General features: G+C 42.2%; 1 protein-coding gene and 2 long non-coding RNA genes across 6 annotated transcripts; all 3 read left to right on the top strand.

Moving 5' to 3' along the window:
* The first annotated feature begins 940 nt into the window (after positions 1-940).
* Positions 941-5,680, top strand: LOC126624640 (SH3 domain-containing protein 2-like). Of its 4 annotated transcripts, XM_050293720.1 has the most exons (10): positions 942-1,142; positions 2,154-2,276; positions 2,358-2,427; positions 2,524-2,675; positions 3,670-3,771; positions 3,963-4,163; positions 4,315-4,377; positions 4,493-4,645; positions 4,747-4,821; positions 5,257-5,680. In XM_050293720.1, the coding sequence occupies exons 1-10, from the start codon at positions 1,083-1,085 to the stop codon at positions 5,371-5,373; spliced, it is 1,116 nt and encodes a 371-aa protein (XP_050149677.1). In that variant the 5' UTR covers positions 942-1,082; the 3' UTR covers positions 5,374-5,680. The 4 variants fall into 4 exon arrangements, with proteins under 4 accessions (XP_050149678.1, XP_050149680.1, XP_050149679.1 ...); XM_050293721.1 differs by lacking the exon at positions 4,747-4,821 and having other exon boundaries at positions 941-1,142; XM_050293723.1 differs by lacking the exon at positions 4,747-4,821 and having other exon boundaries at positions 941-1,142; positions 4,503-4,645.
* A 3,391-nt stretch (positions 5,681-9,071) lies between these two features.
* LOC126621569 (uncharacterized) lies at positions 9,072-22,011 on the top strand. Its single transcript, XR_007623089.1, has 3 exons — positions 9,072-9,535; positions 21,575-21,810; positions 21,855-22,011. It is a non-coding gene; the product is annotated as an uncharacterized LOC126621569 (long non-coding RNA).
* On the top strand, positions 9,784-10,308 carry LOC126621570 (uncharacterized). Its single transcript, XR_007623090.1, has 2 exons — positions 9,784-10,106; positions 10,174-10,308. It is a non-coding gene; the product is annotated as an uncharacterized LOC126621570 (long non-coding RNA).

Consider the following 22,011-nt stretch of genomic DNA (forward strand, 5'->3'; position numbering starts at 1 on the left):
CGAAGCCTTTCACCCACTCCAACAAAACAAAGGCGTTAGCCTAACCGCCCAGCCTCAAAGGCGCCCTAGGCATGCCCCGAGGCTAGTTTTTTTAAAACATTGGTAGCAGCAGAGGCCTGAATCGTGCCATCCACATAACCAAATAAATTGTGACCCAAAAAAAACGGCTTCATCTAAGCCAAGGTAGGTTGTTGGAATCGGTGGGTTTCAAAAAGTGAGTAACGATAGGACCAAAGAGAGAAGATCCAGTGAGGGTAGAGGTTTGAGTAGTCATGGTGGAAGAGGGGGGAAGGCAATAAGGGGAAAAAAAGGAGATCACGGCACAAGGTGGAAAAATAATCTAAGGGGACGGCAATAAGGGACAAAAAAGGAAAAAAAAATCCAAGGGGACGGCAAAAAGGGATAGACAAAAGAAAGAGGGCTAGGGTTTAACAGGAAGATGAAACTTAAACGAGCGATACTATATAGAATTTTAATCATGAATAATCTTGCAAGTTTTTTTATTTAGAGTACAAGTAATCCTCAGCCCATAGGGATTTACATAACCTAGCCCATTAGAATCTTAAGTGGATTTCTCCTACACTAACAAATATTCTTAAGAATACCGAACAAGCCTTAAGTCACCACCAACTAAGGTGACCGGAGGTAAAAAAATTCGGCTTTCTGCGTGAGAATTTCGATAAAAAGGTTGATCCACAAACTGTGGTTGATCCAGATAAAAAGGTTGGCTTGGTATTTTTGTTTTAAAGTTAATATTTTTCCTATTTAATCCTAATTTACCTTATATTTTATTCAAATTCCAAAATCTTAATTTCATTCCTATTTTTTCATTTGGATTCCATGATTTCCATCTACGTACCAACACATTCAAAATAAAATATAAAATTAAAAATTAAAAATAAAGAATAAAAACAAATCTGAGTTCAAATAGGTGAACTGTCTGCACGCACACGACCAAAAGTTTAAACAGCTCTTCCAAAGCAAGTCCGTACCATTTTATTTGAAAGCTCAAACATCTCTCTCTTACAAATTCTGTTGGTGGAGACCCCAAACGCTCGGCAGATTTGGCCCTTCAGTTTCGAATGGAAGCTATCAGAAAGCAAGCCACCCGGCTTCGCGAACAGGTCGCTAGGCAACAACAGGTGCTCTCAACCCACAATCCTAATTCCCAACAGATCCAATTTTATTTCAATCTCTAACTCTCTGTCCTGAATCCATATTTGATGTTCCATTTGTGACCAAATTTTATTTCCCGGTTGATTTGCTGGATTTTTCTTTTTTTCCAAGTCCTTTTCTTTTCTATTTTCTTGGTGAAATTTGCAATCTTGTTATGCTGGCAATGCTTTTATCTCTGTTGGGTTTGAGATTTTCGATTTGCTTTCAATTGTGTGATACAACACGATGCATTTGCTTTTCAAAGTCCTAAACTTTTATCAATCTTGTTGATTGCAATTTGATGGGAAACCCAAAGTTAGTGTAAAATATGTAATGCATCCATAACATTCTTGGAATCTGATGGTTAACCTTGGGAATCTCATTTGGTGAATTGTGAAATGCGTATGTGGGGGACTGCGAAAAGAAGATTTGGGTAGAGAACGTTTTAATACATTTCCTGTTCCGTACCCTTTGAAAAGTTATAGCCTAGAGTGAGTGTTATGGGATGCAGGTCAGGCTGTTCATCCGATGAAACGTAATGTTGTTCTTATGTTTTACGTAGCAGTGTGCCCTTAAAGAAATCGTGTGGAAAAGTGTTTTGATCATGGGCACATTCCATATGGTCTTGGCAGCACACTGGTTACCTTGGTGCCTAAAGTGCAGCTCAATAACAATAACCATTTTAGAAAGCTGTGCTAACGATGTGTTAAGGGATTTCAGTTTCTGTTGTAACTCTGTTTTTCATGTCACGTTTTCTGTCCATGTAGTCATATTCCTACACATGCACTTAAAAAAGTTTATGTTGTATCTTCAACTACAATCTATCAATTTGAAGCTCCCATTCATTTGCATCCCTCTCTGTTACTAATGATGTTTTTTAAGTGAATAAAATAACATGGCTAAACTTGATCATACGTTTTCTGTAACAAGGGTTTGCTCACATTTCATTTTTCATTTGAGTGAAACAGACAATCTGATTACTTTGCGCTTTATTTTAGGCTGTCCTCAAGCAGTTTGGAGCTGGAGGATATGGAGGTTCAGATAGTTTAGTAACTGATGAGGCAGAACTCGGGCAGCATCAGAAACTTGAAAAGCTTTACATATCAACACGTGCCGGCAAGGTGGCCTACTTCCTTTCTTGCCCTTCTAATCTCAAATAATGTTTTTCCTTCTACTTATAGAAATTTTTATTCATGTTCTAGCATTATCAAAGGGATATTGTTCGTGGTGTGGAGGGATATATTGTCACCGGGTCCAAACAAGTTGAAATAGGTAAGTTGGTAACTTTTATATCATTTGTCAAGTTCGAACCTCATTTCACGAGGCCTAATGTTTATATTAGAAACCATAATCTTAATTATTGAATAGGAACGAAGTTGTCTGAAGATAGTAGGAAATATGGTGCTGAAAATACGTGTACTAGTGGAAGTACACTATCAAGAGCTTCATTAAGTTATGGGCGTGCTCGTGCTCAAATGGAGAAGGAGCGGGGGAATCTGTTGAAAGCTCTTGGCACACAGGTGTGGCAAAAGTTTCTTCACTTACACGCAAAATTCTTTAGATAAGATTTGCATGAGCAGGATATGTTTCTGAAATGGCGGAATGAGTGATACATTTCCATACTGATTTTATAATTTATTTGTGTGATTATTGTAATGCATTTTCCTTTTTGGCCGTAAGGGATTGAACTAAACAGTTGCTCAGAATACTTTAAATTTAATTAACCCAGGTTTAATCTTGGAATCCTTATTCAGATACAAAATTTTGCCTCATCTTCTGCATACAACTTCATGACAATTGTGAATACAAGCTGTTGCATCAAGAGCTTGCCAAACATTATGCATAAACTTACGACCAAAGCACTCAAATTGGCAGTTTTGTTATGTCTACTTTAATTATACTAAAAATGATGAAACAAGTTATCTCTCTTCTGAGATATTTTCTGACTAAAAGTGCCAAGGATATTCTTGCAGCAACTAAGATTTTGTATACAGTTTACATGATTCTTTATTGCGGGATAATGTATTAATATATTGTTGCATTCCACCATATACCTGCCATTCACAGTATTTCTGGTACAACTTCATGAGATGCGGTCTCTAGTTTTTTTTCTTTTGGTTATTGTGGTCCTGTTTCTAAAACTTCAAAGCCATACCTTACTGTGGGTAGAACAAAGGATGTTATTGGCGTTGATATCCTGTTTAGATTCTGGTTCTCCTAGTATAATCTTTACCTCATTTCCGCCCTCCAAATAAACTTTCAGAAAGGCATCAGAAGTTTTCTTCTGTTTCATCCGAACTCATTTTGCACATCAAAGATTTGAAAATCGACTTTAAGCCTACTGTATTATGACATTGATTACATGCTTAAAGTACTCTTTGTTTTTCTTGACATTTTATTTCAGTTATCCTTCACGTTGTAAATACCATGATACGATTTAATTTCAAATAGTTCATTCCTTCTTGCTGCTATTAGAGGTTAAGTTTGTGACACGGTGTTTAAAATTACTAATAGGTGGCAGAGCCATTAAGAGCAATGGTAATGGGGGCTCCATTGGAGGATGCTCGGCATCTTGCTCAACGTTATGATAGAATGCGACAAGAAGCTGAAGCTCAGGTATCTTTAATCTGCGTTTACCCGAGACTTTCTAGTATTTCTGAATATTTTATTCCCACAACAATATTTTAGACTGGAATCCATGTGGGTCAACTGATGCACCCAGTATTCATGCAAATTGGTGAAAGCTAATTCATCTGTTGGATTTCTTGTACAAATATGTCATTGTGTGTTCTTTTGAACCTAGACAGGCTATTGAAGTTTCCAAACGCCAAGCAAAGGTGAGGGAAACACCAGGAATTTCAGAGAATGTTATGAAAATGGAAGCTGCAGAGTCAAAGCTGCAAGATCTAAAGTCAAATATGGCAATGTTAGGGAAGGAAGCTGCTGCAGCAATGGCAGCTGTTGAGGCTCAGCAACAGAGGTTGACTCTCCAGCGACTCATTGCCATGGTAGTACAAGTTTTCTCAATATATGCTTCGAGTTAAATTCGTTAAGCCTAAGTAAACGTTTGCCTGTTGTATATTGGGAAATTAATGTTTAAACTTTCTTTTGTTCTTATTAAAATGTCTTTCTTCTTGTCAATTTTTTTCTGGTTTGAAGGTCGAGGCAGAGCGGTCTTATCATCAGAGGGTCCTTCTGATACTTGATCAACTTGAAGGAGAGGTATGCACCCCCGCCACCTCCCAAAATAGATTAATTTTCTCAAGTATGCAAAATCCCATTTTTTATTTCTCTTTCAATTGATGATTTTGGGTAATGCGTTTTCTGATATTGATAGATGGTAACAGAACGACAACGAATTGAAGCGCCTTCTAGCCCTACTGTTGAAAATGCCATGCCTCCACCACCACCTTATGAAGAAGTTAATGGCATATATGCTTCTCAAACACATAATGGATCGTCAGACAGCATGAATTACTTCTTAGGGGAGGTTAGTAATTAAAGAAATTTTTGCATTCGTATTGCTTGTATGATGCAACTGGTGCACTTGAAGGCTGTTCATTTATGTTGATATTTGTCAATTTATTGCAGGTTATGTTTACATATCAAGCTGTGTCTGACGTAGAGCTCAGTTTATCAGTCGGTGATTATGTTGTTGTGCGAAAGGTTTACAACGTGCTTAGATTTATACTTCACTACCTTAAAATCTGAATTCAGGTTGGCCCCAGGCTTGGGACCAACCTAATAACTAATCTAAATGGAAAAATGAGAACAATCTATCGTTTTAATTGTGATAACTAATACATACCAACTGGACCCACTTTAGGTTGGGTTTAGAACAATTTAACCTTGCAACAATAAGGTACGATCCTGTTGGTTTTTGCTAGGCCGAACCTTTATTGGGTTTCAGATTGCCTGTCATCTGAGGGAAGTCAGTGAATCCAGGTTGCAGATTGCAGTATTGTTACCTTATTTGCTTGTGTCTGCTGCTTCTGTTGAATAAATAAAACAATCAAACGAAAAAGATCAGTCATGGCTAAATTATAATTCATTGTTGTTGCTCCGAATTCCTGGCTTGATTATATTATGTTCTTTCTGCAGGTGACAAACAATGGTTGGGCGGAAGGCGAATGCAAAGGCAAAGCAGGTTGGTTCCCATTTGGATACATCGAAAGAAAGGAACGAGTTCTCGCAAGCAAGGTGGCTGAAGTGTCCTAGCGTTTGTGCATGGGTTATATTATGAGCAGAGTGTTTTTTGTTTCTTTATGCTTCGTTTATATGTGTATTTTTGTTGTTTAAATGTACTCAATGATGGAGAGTACGTTGGTTCGAATGGAAGAACATCATATCCTCCCTTAAGATGTGATGTATGTAGATACTAATTTTTTTTTTTTATCTATTTGATTGATAGGATTATCATTTATGAAGAAGTTAGTAGCTTTGTATTTACTATTTTTCCTTGTGTGTGTTACATATTCAACATCAAGATTTCTTATTGCAGATGAGTTTCTAGTTGATATGAACATCTAGATTTCTGAGTTATGAAGTTATATTGATGTGTTCTCTGTTTTTGACGTATCTTGTGGTATTATTCTTGGTTTGGGGTTTTACCATGCAGTTTTTATCACAAGATATCAAGACACGAATGTCGCCTCCACCAAGTCTAATAATCTGCTTCCGCAAAGACTTCCAATTCTGACAAACAAGGATCTCGAAAACCCCTTCAATGCTCTTAACTGTGATGGAACAACACCCACTATTGATCGATGTTTTTTTCTCAACGGTTTTCCTCCGGGCCATAAATTTCACGGCAAGGTTGTTGACCCGCCAAATCGTGCAAAGAAATCTCATGCCTCAAACCAGACACAGGTGAGTCATAACGCGTCGAAACTACTTGACAAGGATGCATTCAAGTTAACAACTGATGAGTATAGTCAACTCAAGCTCTTGTTCGAGATGGTAAACCATGTGCAAATTTTGCAGGTAGAACACAACCTTTTTGTGCCATCTCTTCTTCATCCAATACAGTGCATTGGGTTTTTGACAGCGGTGCCACTGATCACATTGCCTCAAATCAGTTTGTTTCTGTTATGACACCATTTAATTCTTATGTTAACTTGCCAGATGGGTCTCATGCCAAAATTAACGGCATTGGTCCAACCACGATAATTCTAAATTGCACACTGATGGTGTTTGTGTGTTCCATCCTTTCGTGTTAATTTGCTCTCTGCCGGTAAATTAACTCGCAAATTAAAATGCTCTGCTCACTTCTTCCCCACATTTTGTGTCTTACAGGACCTGGCTTCGAAGAAGATGATTGGCCTGGGGAAACAAATTAACGGATTGTATTATTTGATCGTGCAAGAGAACTCTCAACCATCGCCACAAACCAAACTATCAAAAACTGCTCTGCAAGTCGCCTCTCCTTCCGCTCCTCTCTGGCACCAACGCCTTGGCCATCCATCCAAGGAGCCCTCTCAGTTTCTCCTTCTCACTATTGTTGATGACTACTCACGTTTTACGTGGATTCATTTTAACTGTCGTATTAAGTGTGCGTTCTGATAATGGTACTGAATTTACATCCGTGAAATCCACTTTTAATGACCTCGGTATCCTTTTCCAACACTCCTGTCCCTCCGCCCCTCAACAGAATGGAGTGGTTGAACGAAAATGTAGACACCTCTTAAACGTTAGCCGTGCCTTGCAATTTCATTCCAACCGTCCCATCCGATTTTGGGGAGAAAGGTCTCACCGCTGCCTATCTTATCAATCGCCTTCCCACGCCCATACTTCACAAACGATCACCTTTTGAACTACTATACAACAAACCTCCTGACTACCATAACCTTCTTGTTTTTGGATCTCGTTGTTATGCCACAAACACTCAACCTTCATCTAAATTTTCCCCTCGTGCTCGTCGATGCATTTTTGTAGGATATCCTCTTGGTCAAAAACCTTATCGAGTCTACGATCTCTCCACTCACCAATTTCCACTAGAGATGTCATCTTTCATGAAACCATTTTTCCTTTCTCCACACAACAAACTGATGTCCTCACTGACTTATGTGGATGACATGATGATCACAGGAAACGATGCCAAAGCTATTCAAAATCTGAAAAAAAATTCTTCAGAAACATTTTCGTATCAAAGATTTGGGCCACTTGAAATATTTCCTTGGAATCGAAGTTGCAAGATCAAAGGCAGGGATTGCTATTTCTCAACGGAAATATACTCTTGATGTTCTGGATGATGCGGGACTTTTGGGAGCTCAACCAGTTGATTTTCCTATGGAGCAAAATTTGAAACTTACCGATGATCAAGGTGAAGTTCTCAATAATCCATCTCGGTATAGAAGACTGGTTGGTAGACTTATTTATCTCACAACCACCAGGCCTCATATTACCTAAGCCGTTAATTAATATTCTAAGCCAATTTATGCATCAACCAAGAAAATCACATTTGGATGCCGTGCTTCGAGTTCTTCGTTATTTTAAAAAATAAGTCCAGGGAAAGGCTTATTATTTTCCTCACAAAGTGAGTTGTGTTTGAAGAGTTTTTGTGATTCAAATTGGGCTAATTGCCCTATGACTAGAAGATCAACATTGGGATATTGTATGGCTGCTACTACATGGAAGATAAAGAAACAAAAAAACTGTCTCGGTCATCGGCTGAAGCAGAGTACAGATGTATGGCTGCCAATCCGGTATACCATGAACGCACAAAGCACATTGAAATAGATTATCATGTGATATGAGAGAAAATTCAAGCAGGTCAAGTTGTCACTTTGTGTCGTCCATGTCTCAAATTGTTGACTTGTTTATCAAAGCTTTGGGTAATACAGCCTTTCGTAATTTGGTGCACAAGTTAGGCATGTTAGACATCCATGCTCCAACTTGAGAAGGACTATTAAGATTTAGTTTAATTGTAATTGATTTAGGAATATTGTATTTTCCTTTATTGTCTCGTTGACTTGGAGTAGTCCCCAAGTCCTGTAAATTGCCTTTTATAGACTCCTATTTCCTGTATAAGTTTGGCTCTGCAGCCACATAAATCACACAAGAAATTACAATTTATCATCCACCACTTGCAAATTTGCAATGAAACTTTTTCTAAGACAAAAAGAAAGGAAAAGGCTAACCATGTGTGCTAATTTTTACTTCAACTTTGTGTTAGTTTTTGCTGATGACAGAATTTAGTGAACAAATGAATCGAAACTCGGGTAAATTTTTACAGATATATTTTGTTGATACTTAAGTCCAAAAGTCCTATGTAAATTTCAAGAAACAAGTCCAATTTACCTGGCTCGCAAGGCAGCCCAAACATTTATGGAACAATGCCACTTGGCCACAAAATGTTCTTTTATAGTACAGTTACACATTTGAACAAGAGCAGATAAATAACTTTAGTTGAAATATGTTACTTAAATGTGTACTTTTGATGTGCATTGGACAAAATTCACTTGGCCACGTATTGAAGTCAAAAGACCTATACAGGCATTGGTGTTTTTTAAATATAGGATTTGGGCTTTAAATATAGGATTTGGGCCAAGAAATGATATCTTGAGTTGGAAGGCCTTGACTTCCAACCCAAGGTTATTTTTTCAGGCCAGTTGGCTCTTAGCCTAGAAGAGCATTGATTCGATCAATTCTAATGGAAGTAGGATTGCCAAGGGATTTATAGGGGTGTATTTGTGAACACGGAAAATTCCTGAAACGAAAGAGACAAGAACAACGTGCACAAAATAATATTTGTGTTTGATGATTTTGGGTTACAATCTCTCTCAAATTTGATCCTCTGATTCGATCTCCGTAAGGTGTTGATTTGTTGATGTTTCGTTGATCCAAGGGCCGTCGAGGCTTAATCTTGGATGAACTGTTGGAAGTTTCTTCAAGGGGCCGTGGGCTTGATCTTTGAAGGTGGATTTGAGCGGATCTTCAAGGAGCCGTTGGGGCTTGATCTAAGGATGAACGTTCTTCAAGGGCCGTGGGCTTGATCTTGAAGGTGGATTTGAGCGGATCTTCAAGGAGCTGTTGGGGCTTGATCTTGAGGATGAGTGTTTCTTCAAAGGCCGTTAAGGTTTGATCTTGAATAACGATGATGAACGGATCTTCAAGGGCTTTTGGGCTTGATCTTGAAGAACGGTTGGATGTGTGGATTTGTTGATGTTTGTTGATCCAAGGGCCGCCGGGGCTTGATCTTGGATGAACGGATGATGAACGATTGTGCTTTCTTCAAGGGCCGTCGGGGCTTGATCTTGAATTGGTGGAAGTTCTTCAAGGGCCTTTGGGGCTTGATCTTGAATTGGTGGATGGTTGATCCAAGGGCCGTCAGGGCTTGATCTTGGAAGAACGATGAACGAAGAACGAAGAACGAAGAGATGTTTCTTCAAAGGCCGTTAAGGTTTGATCTTGAGGATGAGTGTTTCTTCAAAGGCCGTTAAGGTTTGATCTTGAATAACGATGATGAATGGATCTTCAAGGGCTTTTGGGCTTGATCTTGAAGAACGGTTGGATGTGTGGATTTGTTGATGTTTGTTGATCCAAGGGCCGCCGGGGCTTGATCTTGGATGAACGGATGATGAACGATTGTGCTTTCTTCAAGGGCCGTCGGGGCTTGATCTTGAATTGGTGGAAGTTCTTCAAGGGCCTTTGGGGCTTGATCTTGAATTGGTGGATGGTTGATCCAAGGGCCGTCAAGGCTTGATCTTGGAAGAACGATGAACGAAGAACGAAGAGAGCTTTCTTGATTCTTCGGGAACCTTGAGAGCTTTAGAGTTTCAAAGCTTCAAAGATTTGGGGAATTCTCTTCCAATTTGGGAGTAGAGAAATGTATTTGTGAATTGGTTTCTTGATTCTTTGATGGAGGAGCCTATTTATAGGCTTTGGGAACGAATCACCACCATCCATTTGTTTTGGTGGATGTTGTAGGTGAATTTTGGTGGATGTTGTAGGTGAAACTTGGTGGATGTTGTAGGTGAACTTAGTGTATGATGTAGGTGAACTTGGTGGATGTTGTAGGTGAACTTAGTGTATGATGTAGGTGAAGTGAATGAAGGTTGTAATTTTAATACAATGGTCAACATTTATTTCACCAAAATTTCAATGTTTACAAATGTAATCTTAATGCAATGGCTAACATTTATGCCACCGAAATTTCAATGTCTACAAATGCCCCCACTTCAAGGCGCGTTGTATACATGTGCTTGTTACATGTAGGAGATGCGTTTTGAAGTCCCTTAATGTAGTTGTCAATCCGAGGGCCATCGAGGCTTGATCTTGAATTGGGCTGGAGATTTCTTCAAGGGCCGTTGAGGCTTGTTCTTGGACTTTGTTTGAAATTTCTTCAAGGGTCGTCGAGGCTTGATCTTGAAGGTTGAAATTGGACCACAAGGAGCTTTATGTGGTAGATGATCTTTGGCTTTGGTAGTGGATGAATCGGCACGTATTTGTTTTTGCGCTTTGTTGACTTTCCACAGCTTTGATCTTGAACTGGGTTGGAGGATTTTTTTGGATTCCTCCAATTGTTGATTTTCCACAGCTTATTCTTGAACTGGATTTGATTCAAATATGGTGGAAGCTTGATCTTGAATCGGACTTGTGATTTCCTCAAGGGCCGTCGAGGCTTGATCTTGAATTTGGCTGGAAACTTCTTCAAGGGCCGTTGATGCTTGATTCTTGAAGGTTGACTCGAACACATGGCAAGCAGGCACGAGGTGAAGGTGACGACTTGTTGCTTTGTTCAATCTTTCTAATTCACACCTGAGCAGTTTGGTCAACGGTATGATCTTCAAGATTGATGGGTTCTTCTTCCAGTTGGTGACTTGATCTTTAAGGACTTGATTCAAGGGTGGTGAAACGGCACATGCAGCCCACAACGCCTAGCAAGTCGACCCAAGAATTTGAGGGTCAAAACGAGTCCTCCACCCAGAGTGATTGCAAACCTGATGATATGAGATACTTTTGATTTTGAAGAAGTAGCGGATGAATCGACACGTGCTTTGTTGTGCTTGTCTCCACATGCTTCAATGTATCATTTTCCCTTGTCTTATCTATTCTTCTGGTAGAATGTAGCATCTTCTCGAGTTCTTCAGCTCAGACTCCTTCTGCTGAGCTGACTGTGCAGGCTGCATTCTTCTCTGCTTGTTTCTTCAGGCAGATGTGGCAGCTTCTTGAGTTCCTCAGCTCGGACTCCTTCTGCTGAGCTGACTGTGAAGACTGCATTCTTCTCCGCTTGGTTCTTCTGCACATTGTCTCCACATGCTGCAAGGTATCATTTTCACTTGCTTTATATGTTCTCCAGGCAAATGTGGCATCCGAGTTTGAGTGGAGGTTCCGGCATATTGTTTTCTTTATCCTTGTCTTTGTAGGTAAGAACAAGGAAAAAGGAAAGGACAGGGAGAACGCATGATATGAGATACTCTTGCTTTCTACCCTGGTGATATGAGATACTTTTGCTTTGGTGTCATTTGTTTGCAGAGGTACCCCAAGGAATAAGAAACACTGAGTGACTCGAGAGGCTTCGTTGGGAAGGCATTCTCGGAGATGAAGAAATGTTCTCGGAGATAAAGAAAGGTTATGTATGTCTGCCTTGCTATGGAGGGTGAAGGTGGACAGTTATAGGAAATTCTTTAGTACCTGTAGAGGTACTATTCTTTTACTCGTGTCGGCAACCAATGCGTGATTGATCAGTATGGCTTCACGTGCTTTCTTCTTTATCAGAAATCTTTGACAAATTGTCCGTAATTTTCGTCAAGTTGAGTGTGCATGTGACATGTGTTGATGAGGCTGAAAAAGAATGGCGCCTCTTCGATATCTGGGATCGGCGCTTCGACAAATTGCCCGTGATTTCTGCAAAGCTGAGTTTGCACGTGACTGGTGCTGACGAGGCTGAAAAAGACTGGCACCTCTTCGATATCTGGGATTGGCGCTTTAACAAATTGCCCGTGATTTCCGCAAAGCTGAGTTTACGCGTGACGGGTGCTAACGCGTCTGGAAAAGCAAGATGCTTCTCCGATTTCTGAGCTTGCCTCTTTGATTTTTGAATTGGCCTTTTCGAATTCTGAGCTCGCCTCTTCGATCTTTGAAATCCCGTCGAGTGTTGATCTTTATAGAGGCACGCAGTTCGTTTCAAAGCACACTTGAATTTTCGCTTGTAGAAACTCCCTTCTTGCACTTCTAAGATCTTGATTTGTCCGACCTCTTCTTTCTTCAACACCTTTGAAAATGTCTGGACCCTCCGACCGTCGTTTTGATTTGAACCTTGGTGAAGAGGTAGTCCCGTCTTCTCCAGATAACATATGGCGCCCATCCTTCATATCCCTTACTGGTCCTCTTACCGTTGGGGATTCGATGGTGAAGAATGATATGACCGCTGCGGTGGTGGCCCGAAACCTTGTCACTCCTAGAGATAACAGACTATTTTCCAAACGGTCTGATGAGTTGGCTGTTAAGGATTATCTGGCTCTCAGTGTGCAGTGTGCAGGTTCTGTGTCTAATATGGCCCAACGCCTATTTGCTCGAACCCGTCAAGTTGAATTATTGGCGGCTGAAGTGACGAGTCTCAAACAGGAGATTAGAGGGCTCAAGCAGGAGAATAAACAATTGCATAAGCTCGCACATAGCTATGCGACAAACATGAAGACGAAGATTGACCAGATGCAGGAATCTGATGGTCAGATTTTACTTGATCATCAGAGGTTTGTGGGTTTGTTCCAGCAGCATTTGCCTTCGTCTTCTGGGGCTGTACCGCGTAATGAAGCTCCAAATGATCAACCTTTGGCTCCTCTTCTTCGTGGAGTTCCGCCGAGTGGTGTGGCTTCAAACAGTCAACCTCATGCGCCTCTCATTTCTGGAGCTCTGCCGAGTGGTGAGGCGGCACCTGATCGTCCTTGAATATCCCCTCTTGTAAATTTGATTTGATTTTTTTTTTTTAAGTATGTATAATGCAAATTTATGTAAAATTTCCAGAAAAAATAAATAAAAACGGACTTTATTTCTCTCAATGCATTTGTTTTGTTTTGTTTTTTTTTTTTTTTTGTAAATACATAATAACATATGTATTTATTTATTTATTCTTTTGTAATAAAATTGACTTTCTTTAATAAAACTTTTATATATATATTTTTTATTTTGATATGACTGAACTCGAAATTGAATGTTCGAGCCGCCTACGTACCCTTCCAAAGAAGAGATCAAGCCATAACGTAGTTCAAATGAGTGATGAATTTAACAGTAATTTTGATGATGATTTTGCCGTACGCAGTTTATGCTCTTGCGGGCAAGGAGCTTTGGTTCATGCAGTTTAGGCTCGTGCGAACAAAGAGCATGAGTTGTCGCCTTTCAGGGGTAGTAGCGTTTCAAGAATCTGCCATTGATAGGGCCGATCTTCAAGCCGTCTTCCGCCATGATTAAGTAGGCGCCATTGGTGTAGACTTCTTGTATTACGTATGGTCCATCCCATTTTGACGTGAACTTGCTCTTTGTCTTGTGAGTTGTGATGATAGGCCTACACAATGAAAGGACGAGATCTCCCATTTGAAAGGAACGAGGGAAAAATTTCTTGTTGAAGGCTTTGGAGAGTCGTGCTTGATAACACTCTAAGTGTTGCTGGGCTTCGAGTCTTTTTTCATCCAGGGCTTCCAGCTCTTGAAGGCGCAACTTTGCATTTTCTTCGTCAGTCAAGCCTTGTTGTAAAGCCATCCTTAGCGAGGGGATTTGACTTTCGAGCGGTAGAACAGCTTCCACGCCATATACGAGAGAATAAGGTGTAGCTTGGGTAGGCGTTCTATATGTCATCCTGTATGCCCAAAGTGCTTCGCCTATTCTTTCATGCCAGCCTTTCTTTGTTCTGCCGATTACTTTCTTCAGGAGGTTGCACAATGTCTTGTTAAATGCTTCTGCAAGACCGTTGGCCGGAGCATGATACATGAAGGATTTGTGCTACTTGAACTTGTATTTCTCGCAGAGCTCGTCCACGAGTCGGTTGGAGAACTGTTTTCCGTTGTCAGTGACAATGTAGCGAGGCACGCCATATCGGTGGATGATATGTTCCTTGATGAAACGGACGACAGTTTCCTTCTTGACTTCTTTCAGGGGTATGGCTTCAGCCCACTTGGAGAAGTAATCTGTTGCAGCCAGGATGTAAGCTTCTCCTGCAGATGACTTTGGCTCAATTGGTCCTACTACGTCTAATCCTCATGCATCGAATGGCCATGAAGTAGCTGTAGGGTGTAATGGTTCAGACGGTTGATGTATGAAGTTGGCGTGAAATTGGCAGGCTTGGCACCTTTTGGCGTGTTCTAGGCAGTCCTTTACCATGCTTGGCCAGTAGTAACCCATTCTTTTGAGCTGAAAATGAAGTTTCGGTCCGGACTGATGCTCTCCACATATTCCTGAGTGTGCTTCTTCCATGGCTTGATTGGCTTCTTCCTCGCCTAAGCATCTCAGAAGTACTCTTTCAAAAGATCGTTGGTAGAGTGTCCCTTTGTAATAGAGGAAGCGATGCGCTCGTCGACGTACTTCAGAACGGTGTTTTGGATCATCTGGGAGTATTCCATGCTCCAAGTAGTTGATCAGCGGTTGTCTCCATTCTTCAACGTTGACCGGAAGTATGGAAATAACATTTGTATCACTTAGTACCATTTCAGTGACAGGCGGGATTACCCATCTTTGGCAGACTGGCACGTTTGTGGCTTCGTCTTCTCCTAACGTTATGCTCGAGGCTAGGTTGGCGAGAGCGTCTGCCATTTGATTCTCTTTTCTTGGCACGTGTTCTAGTGTTACGGCCTCGATCTTTTGCAGCAATTGCGTTGCCAGCCGGAAGTATGGGACGAGATCATCTTTCCTCGCCTCATATTCAGTCAGGAGTTGATTGATTATGAGCTTTGAGTCGCCATATATCTCAAGGACTGTAATTTCCATGTTGATCGCCATTTGGAGCCCGATGATCAGTGCTTGGTACTCAGCGACGTTGTTGGAGCATAATTCGCTTAGTTGGAATGAATAAGGTAGTATTTGCCTTTGTGGCAACATGAATACTACTCCTGCCCCCGCTCCGTCTGCTCTTGCAGATCCGTCGAAAAACATCGTTCATGTCGAGAATATGTCGATGTAGAACACCTCCTCGTCAGGTAAGTCGTCTGAGATTTTCCAATCGGCTGGGATTGGATGGTCGGCAAGGAAGTCTGCTAGTGCTTGTCCCTTGACGGCTTTAGCTGGGACGTAGATGATCTCGTATTGATTGAGAAGCAATGCCCATTTAGCTAGTCGTCCTGTCAAAACTGGCTTGGACATGACGTATTTGACCGGGTCAGCTTTAGCAACCAAGTGGATGGTGTAAGCATGCATGTAATGTCTGAGCTTCTGGATGGCAAATATCAAGGCAAGGCACATTTTTTCTATTGGGGAGTAGTTCAACTCAGCGCCGGTGAGCGTTCGACTGAGGTAGTAGAGCGCTTCTTCTTTCTGGGATTCATTTTCCTGTGCCAAGAGTGCTCCGACTGAACTTTCCTGAGCAGCGATGTACAATATGAGCGATTTCCCTGGTACAGGTGCCCCCAGGACAGGCGGACTTGATAAATACTTCTTTATGCTTTCAAAAGCATTGTTGCATGCTTTGTCCCATACGAACGGAACATCTTTCTTCATGAGTCGACTGAACGGTTGACAACGCCCTGCAAGGTTGGAAATGAAGCGTCTGATGAAGGCTAGCCGTCCTTGTAGACTTTTCAACTCGTGCAGGTTTCTTGGCTCGGGCATGCTTTGAATGGCCTTGATCTTTGATTGGTCCACTTCAATGCCACGATGCTTGACAATGAAGCCAAGGAACTTTCCAGATGTGACGCCAAATGCACATTTTAACGGGTTCATCTTGAGGTTGTATTTTCACAACCTTTCGAACACTACTCGTAAATCCTTCAAGTGATCTAATCTTTTCTTTGTCTTGACCACCACATCGTCTACATAGCATTCTACGTTCTTGTGTAGCATGTCATTGAAGATCTTCTGCATTGCGCGTTGATATGTAGCTCCAGCATTCTTCAGACCAAAGGGCATCACCTTGTAGCAGTAGATACCTTTTGGAGTGCGAAATGCTGTTAGTTCCTCATCTTCAAGAGCCATACGAATTTAATTGTATCCAGAAGAGCCGTCCATGAATGATAGTGTCTTATGGCCAGTGGTTGCGTCCACCATGATTTCAATGATTGGCAAGGGGAAGTCATCCTTTGGGCAAGCATCATTGAGGTCTCGGAAGTCTACGCAAACACTTATTTGTCCAGATTTCTTAAGGACTATGACGATATTGGAGATCCACTTGGGGTATTGCACCTCTCAAATGAAGCCTGCTTCGATCAACTTGTCAATCTCGGCCTCGATTTACAGGATGAGCTCAAATCGATAGCGTCTTTAAGTTTGCTTTATTGGTCGCGTTCCAGGCTTGACTGCAAGATGATGCACAGCAATGATGGGGTCGAGGCCGGGCATTTCCTTGTAGGTCCAAGCAAAGACGTCCTTGTACTCTAATAGCAGCTGGTAATACTTCTCTATCTCGTCTGCACTTAGTAATGCACTCACGAAGATAGGCTTTGGTTCCTCACTTGTGCCTAAGTTGAGTTCTTTGAGATCGTCAACTGTGGCTTGCCCCCATCTTCGAGTTGTGGCGGCGCTGTAATGACATCTTCCTCGAGGATTTCATCTTCTTCACCTTCTTGGATTGTAATGTGGAAGACGTCTTGGGCCTCTTCTTCGATGTTGACCCCTTGAGTTTGTTGGCATGAAGATTGTCCAGTATGGATGATGGTGCGCCTTTTTACTTTCAGTGATCCAATTGTGTTAACCTCCAAAATTGTTTGGCGCTTCATTCTTGAAGGAATGGAACTTCGAACGTCATCTTTTTCTGCCAAATGATCGATCTTTTCTACTTCTGGTGTCGTCTTTCTCCTTCTGGAAGGCTTTTTGGCTTCTTTAAGTATTTCCATAACTGACTGTCATGGAGGAAAGCTAGTCGTATTGCTTTGCTTCTTAGGTTTCAACAACCTTTTGAAAACAGAGCTTCGAGATGCTGACGTGTTAAGCCTTTTGAAGACGAAAGTTCTGCTTTGACCGCCAATGAGTTTAGTTGCCGAAACTCTGGGTCTTGAACGATTCATTCTATCAAATACTGACGTCTGGGGGGCAGGTTGAGGCTCTTCTTTATTTTGTATAATGCTCACGCTGATGTGTTAAGCGCTAGCATTTTTTGTCTTGCTGGAGATCTTCACCGGTGCATTTGGTGTGAAGCCAAGTCTAGCTTTGTTGTTGTTGACCCCGTAACCATGTTCCTCCAACTTCTTCTGAGTTTTAGTGAGATCACATTTGTTGTCTTTGACGGTGTTCAAACCCTTCTTTCCCAAATTTGCAGAGGAGGTGAAGTTGTACCCAGCTTTAGACATGAGTTTGTAGGCATTTGGATCAAAACCTTCTTCGGTCCTCTTGGTTGGGAGAAAGCTTGGTTCTACCCCTTTTGGCAGGCCTTTTATGAAGCCTTGTGATGGTCCTGCAACCTTAGTGTCGCCTAGTTGTGTTAAAGGCAGAATTGCATTTGTTTTAAGCAACTTTACATTATCCATGTGCCGCTGTGCATCGGCTTTGCTTGCTGCAGTTTCAAACGGGGATTGACCATTCTTTCTTCTAGACGTCAGGATGTATCGGAAAACGGGTATGTTTGGTCCATTTGAGGGCATTCTACTCCCTTTGGTTGTTGCAGGTTTAGCAAGCTCATCGTTGTTTTTGCTTGAAGATGGCATAACTTCTTCTTCTTACTTTTTTGGCACGGCTTGCCACTGCTGCTTTTTAGGTGTTGCTTTGCCCATGGATTTGATCTCTTTTCGAAGAGTTTCGGGCACCATGTCTTCATCCATGTAGAACTTGGCGTCTGCGAAATGTGATTCGGCTTCAGTGAATGGCTTGGTGTCGCCATAGATCACCTTCACTCCTTCTCGGTAAAATTTTAAGCATTGGTGAAGGGTGGACGGTACTACTCCATTTGCATGGATCCAAGGCCTTCCTAAAAGCAAACCGTAAGAAGTTCTTGCATCAATCACGTGGAATATTGTGCTTGACTTGAGTTCACCAATGGTCATCTTCACTTGGACCATGCCCATCGCTCTTTGTCCTCCTTGGTTAAAACCTTGGATTAGTAGACGGCTTAGGGATAGTTCATCCACCTTGATGCCGATTGTGGTCATTGTTGACTTTGGCATGATATTTATGGCTGATCCGCCATCCACAAGCATGCGGCTGACTTTATGCTCCCTTACGTACCCAGAGACGAAGAGAGGTCAGTTGTGAGGCTTGGATCCTAGCAGCAAGTCTTCATCGGTGAAGTGGATTGCGTCCTCGGCGGCACAGCATGTGGCACATTCATATGGCCGAAGTTTCAAGCTTTCGTTCTTGTTTTCTTGCACTTCTTGGTCGTCGAGACTTGCCAAGACCGCTGCCAGTGCTCTTCGCATCTCCTTTGGCAACCGGAGCGCTCATTCGATGCTAAGGTGTGTTGGCAGACCTTTTTTCAGTTGTAAGAGTCTTTTCCCCCTCAGTGGTGACAGCTTTGCCTTTTGAGGGTTCTTCCATTTCTACTTCGACCATGTGACATGCACTGATAGTGAACTGTTGGAAGAAGTCCTCCGGGAAGTATTCGTGCAAGGAGACGGGAATACGTGGCTCTTGCTCCATAGGTTCCCCAGCATATGTTGACTTAGCAGCTCTTATACTTCTTTTAGGCTTCCTATTATTGCGGCGACGATGCTTTCTCGCTTGCTCCCCCTTTAGCTTTATAGCTTGTGGTCTTGGCTTCCTCGTCTTCTTATAGGTCACCAATGTCCACCCTTTTTCATCATCGATAGGTGCATCCTGGTCGTTTGCCCCCAATGATGGTTGTGCAGAAGGTGCCATGTAGCTTGTACATTGATAGGAATGGTCAGGTATTTCTTGAAGAGGCACGGGATTAAAGGACCCGAACACGATCGTAGTGGTATGCGTTGCGGCTGTGTCTTCTAAGTCGAGCTCAATCCGCCCTTGTTGTGCCAACTTCATGATGAGTTCTTTAAGGATGAAACATTTGCCCACATGATGACCCATGATACGATGGTACTTGCAGTACTTGGGATCGTTGGTACGATTCATCTCTTCAGGGCGTTTGCATTCAGGCAACTCAATCACCTTCTTCTCCAGCAAGTCGTCCAGCATTGCATCCATGTCGGAGTCCGGAAAAGGGTATACCTTCTGCTCCAGTTCCCTCAAAGTGTTTTTGTACCTATCTTGGGTGTGGGAAGGCTCACTTCTTTTTATCTCCTTTGCTTTATTATTGAAGGAGATTTTGACGGGTGCTGACGAGGTCTTGATAGGGATGGTTTTGGTGGTAAAATCTTCCTTGGCGAGCTTTTTCCCATTATTGTCTGCTCTTGAAGTAAACACCTCATCCCTTTTGAAATCGGTGATTGGCTCCTTCTTTCCATGATGGGCGATGCTCAGTTCCATGTCGTGGGCACGGGTGGCTAATTCTTCAAAAGTCCGTGGCTTGATACCTTGAATGATGTATTGTAAACCCCATTGCATGCCCTGGATGAACATCTCGATTGAAGAAATCTCGGAGAGCCTGTCCTTACAGTCGAGGCTTAGATTACGCCATCGGTTGATGTAGTCCATGACTGGTTATTCCCTCTATTGTTTCGTGCTTGTCAGCTCCAGCATGCTCACAGTGCGGCGGGTACTGTAGAAGCGGTTGAGGAATTCCCTTTCCAACTGTTCCCAGCTGTTGATGGACTCGGGCTCCAGGTATGTGTACCACTCAAAGGCGTTTCCTTTTAACGAGCGCACAAACTGCTTGGCGAGGTAATCTCCCTCCGTCCCTGCATTGTTGCAGGTTTCGATGAAATGTGCGACATGTTGCTTTGGGTTTCCCTTTCTGTCAAATTGCATAAACTTCGGCGGTTGATAGCCCTTCGACATCCTTAAGGCGTCAATCTTCTTGGAGTAAGGTTTCGAGTACAACGTGGAGGCATGAGAGCTTCCTTCATACTGTGCCTTGATGGTGTTGGTGATCATCTCTTGCAGCTGCTGGATAGAAAGAGATCCCATGAGTGCCGCTGCTTGGTCTGGCTCCGGCTTCACATCGATTTTCTTCACTGGGGGCTCGTCTTCTTCGTCGTCTTCCTTCTTCAGATGATCAATCTTCGGGTTGGGTTTCTCGCCATCCTGCGCCTCCAGTCGGTTGACGAGTGCTGCAATTTGTAAGTCTTTTTCTTCCACAGTTCGGGTTAACCTTGCAATTGCTTCATTCATCTGAGCCAGCTGCTCATCGATTGAAGTTGCTCCGGTAGCCATAATTTGCATGGATGTGCTGTCGCTTAAGTTAGCATCGGAAAACAAAGACTCGAAGTACTTCTTCGGGCTTTCCTCCCTTTGTGCCTTTAGCGAGGCCAGGGTGATCACAGGTTCGTACCTCGGGTACTCTTGTTCCTTTGGCAGGGTTGATGTAGGGGTGGAAGAGGAGGCAACAAGAGCTCTTGCCTTGCTTCGAGTTACGATGCCTGAAATGGCGCCGCCTGCGGCAATGATGCTCTTGTTCTTCGTGTTGGTTGTGGGAACAGCTTGAGCCTTCCTTGATGCCATTAATTTTGGAAGTGTGCTCGAATTTCTTGAACGGAGAAAGAGATGAAAGGTAGAGATGATCCCACCAGGCGTGCCAATTTGTGAACACGGAAAATTCCTGAAACGAAAGAGACAAGAACAACGTGCACAAAATAATATTTGTGTTTGATGATTTTGGGTTACAATCTCTCTCAAATTTGATCCTCTAATTCGATCTCCGTAAGGTGTTGATTTGTGGATGTTTCGTTGATCCAAGGGCCGTCGAGGCTTGATCTTGGATGAACTGTTGGAAGTTTCTTTAAGGGGCCGTGGGCTTGATCTTTGAAGGTGGATTTGAGCGGATCTTCACGGAGTCGTTGGGGCTTGATCTAAGGATGAACGTTCTTCAAGGGCCGTGGGCTTGATCTTGAAGGTGGATTTGAGCGGATCTTCAAGAAGCCGTTGGGGCTTGATCTTGAGGATGAGCGTTTCTTCAAGGGCCGTTAAGGTTTGATCTTGAATAACGATGATGAACGGATCTTCAAGGGCTTTTGGGCTTGATCTTGAAGAACGGTTGGATGTGTGGATTTGTTGATGTTTGTTGATCCAAGGGCCGTCGGGGCTTGATCTTGGATGAACGGATGATGAACGATTGTGCTTTCTTCAAGGGCCGTCGGGGCTTGATCTTGAATTGGTGGAAGTTCTTCAAGGGCCTTTGGGGCTTGATCTTGAATTGGTGGATGGTTGATCCAAGGGCCGTCGGGGCTTGATCTTGGAAGAACGATGAACGAAGAACGAAGAACGAAGAGAGCTTTCTTGATTCTTCGGGAACCTTGAGAGCTTTAGAGTTTCAAAGCTTCAAAGATTTGGGGAATTCTCTTCCAATTTGGGAGTAGAGAAATGTATTTGTGAATTGGTTTCTTGATTCTTTGATGGAGGAGCCTATTTATAGGCTTTGGGAACGAATCACCACCATCCATTTGTTTTGGTGGATGTTGTAGGTGAATTTTGGTGGATGTTGTAGGTGAAACTTGGTGGATGTTGTAGGTGAACTTGGTGGATGTTGTAGGTGAACTTAGTGTATGATGTAGGTGAACTTGGTGGATGTTGTAGGTGAACTTAGTGTATGATGTAGGTGAAGTGAATGAAGGTTGTAATTTTAATACAATGGTCAACATTTATTTCACCAAAATTTCAATGTTTACAAATGTAATCTTAATGCAATGGCTAACATTTATGCCACCGAAA

Source organism: Malus sylvestris, chromosome 5 (assembly GCF_916048215.2).
Source record: "Malus sylvestris chromosome 5, drMalSylv7.2, whole genome shotgun sequence".
Lineage (NCBI taxonomy): Eukaryota > Viridiplantae > Streptophyta > Magnoliopsida > Rosales > Rosaceae > Malus > Malus sylvestris.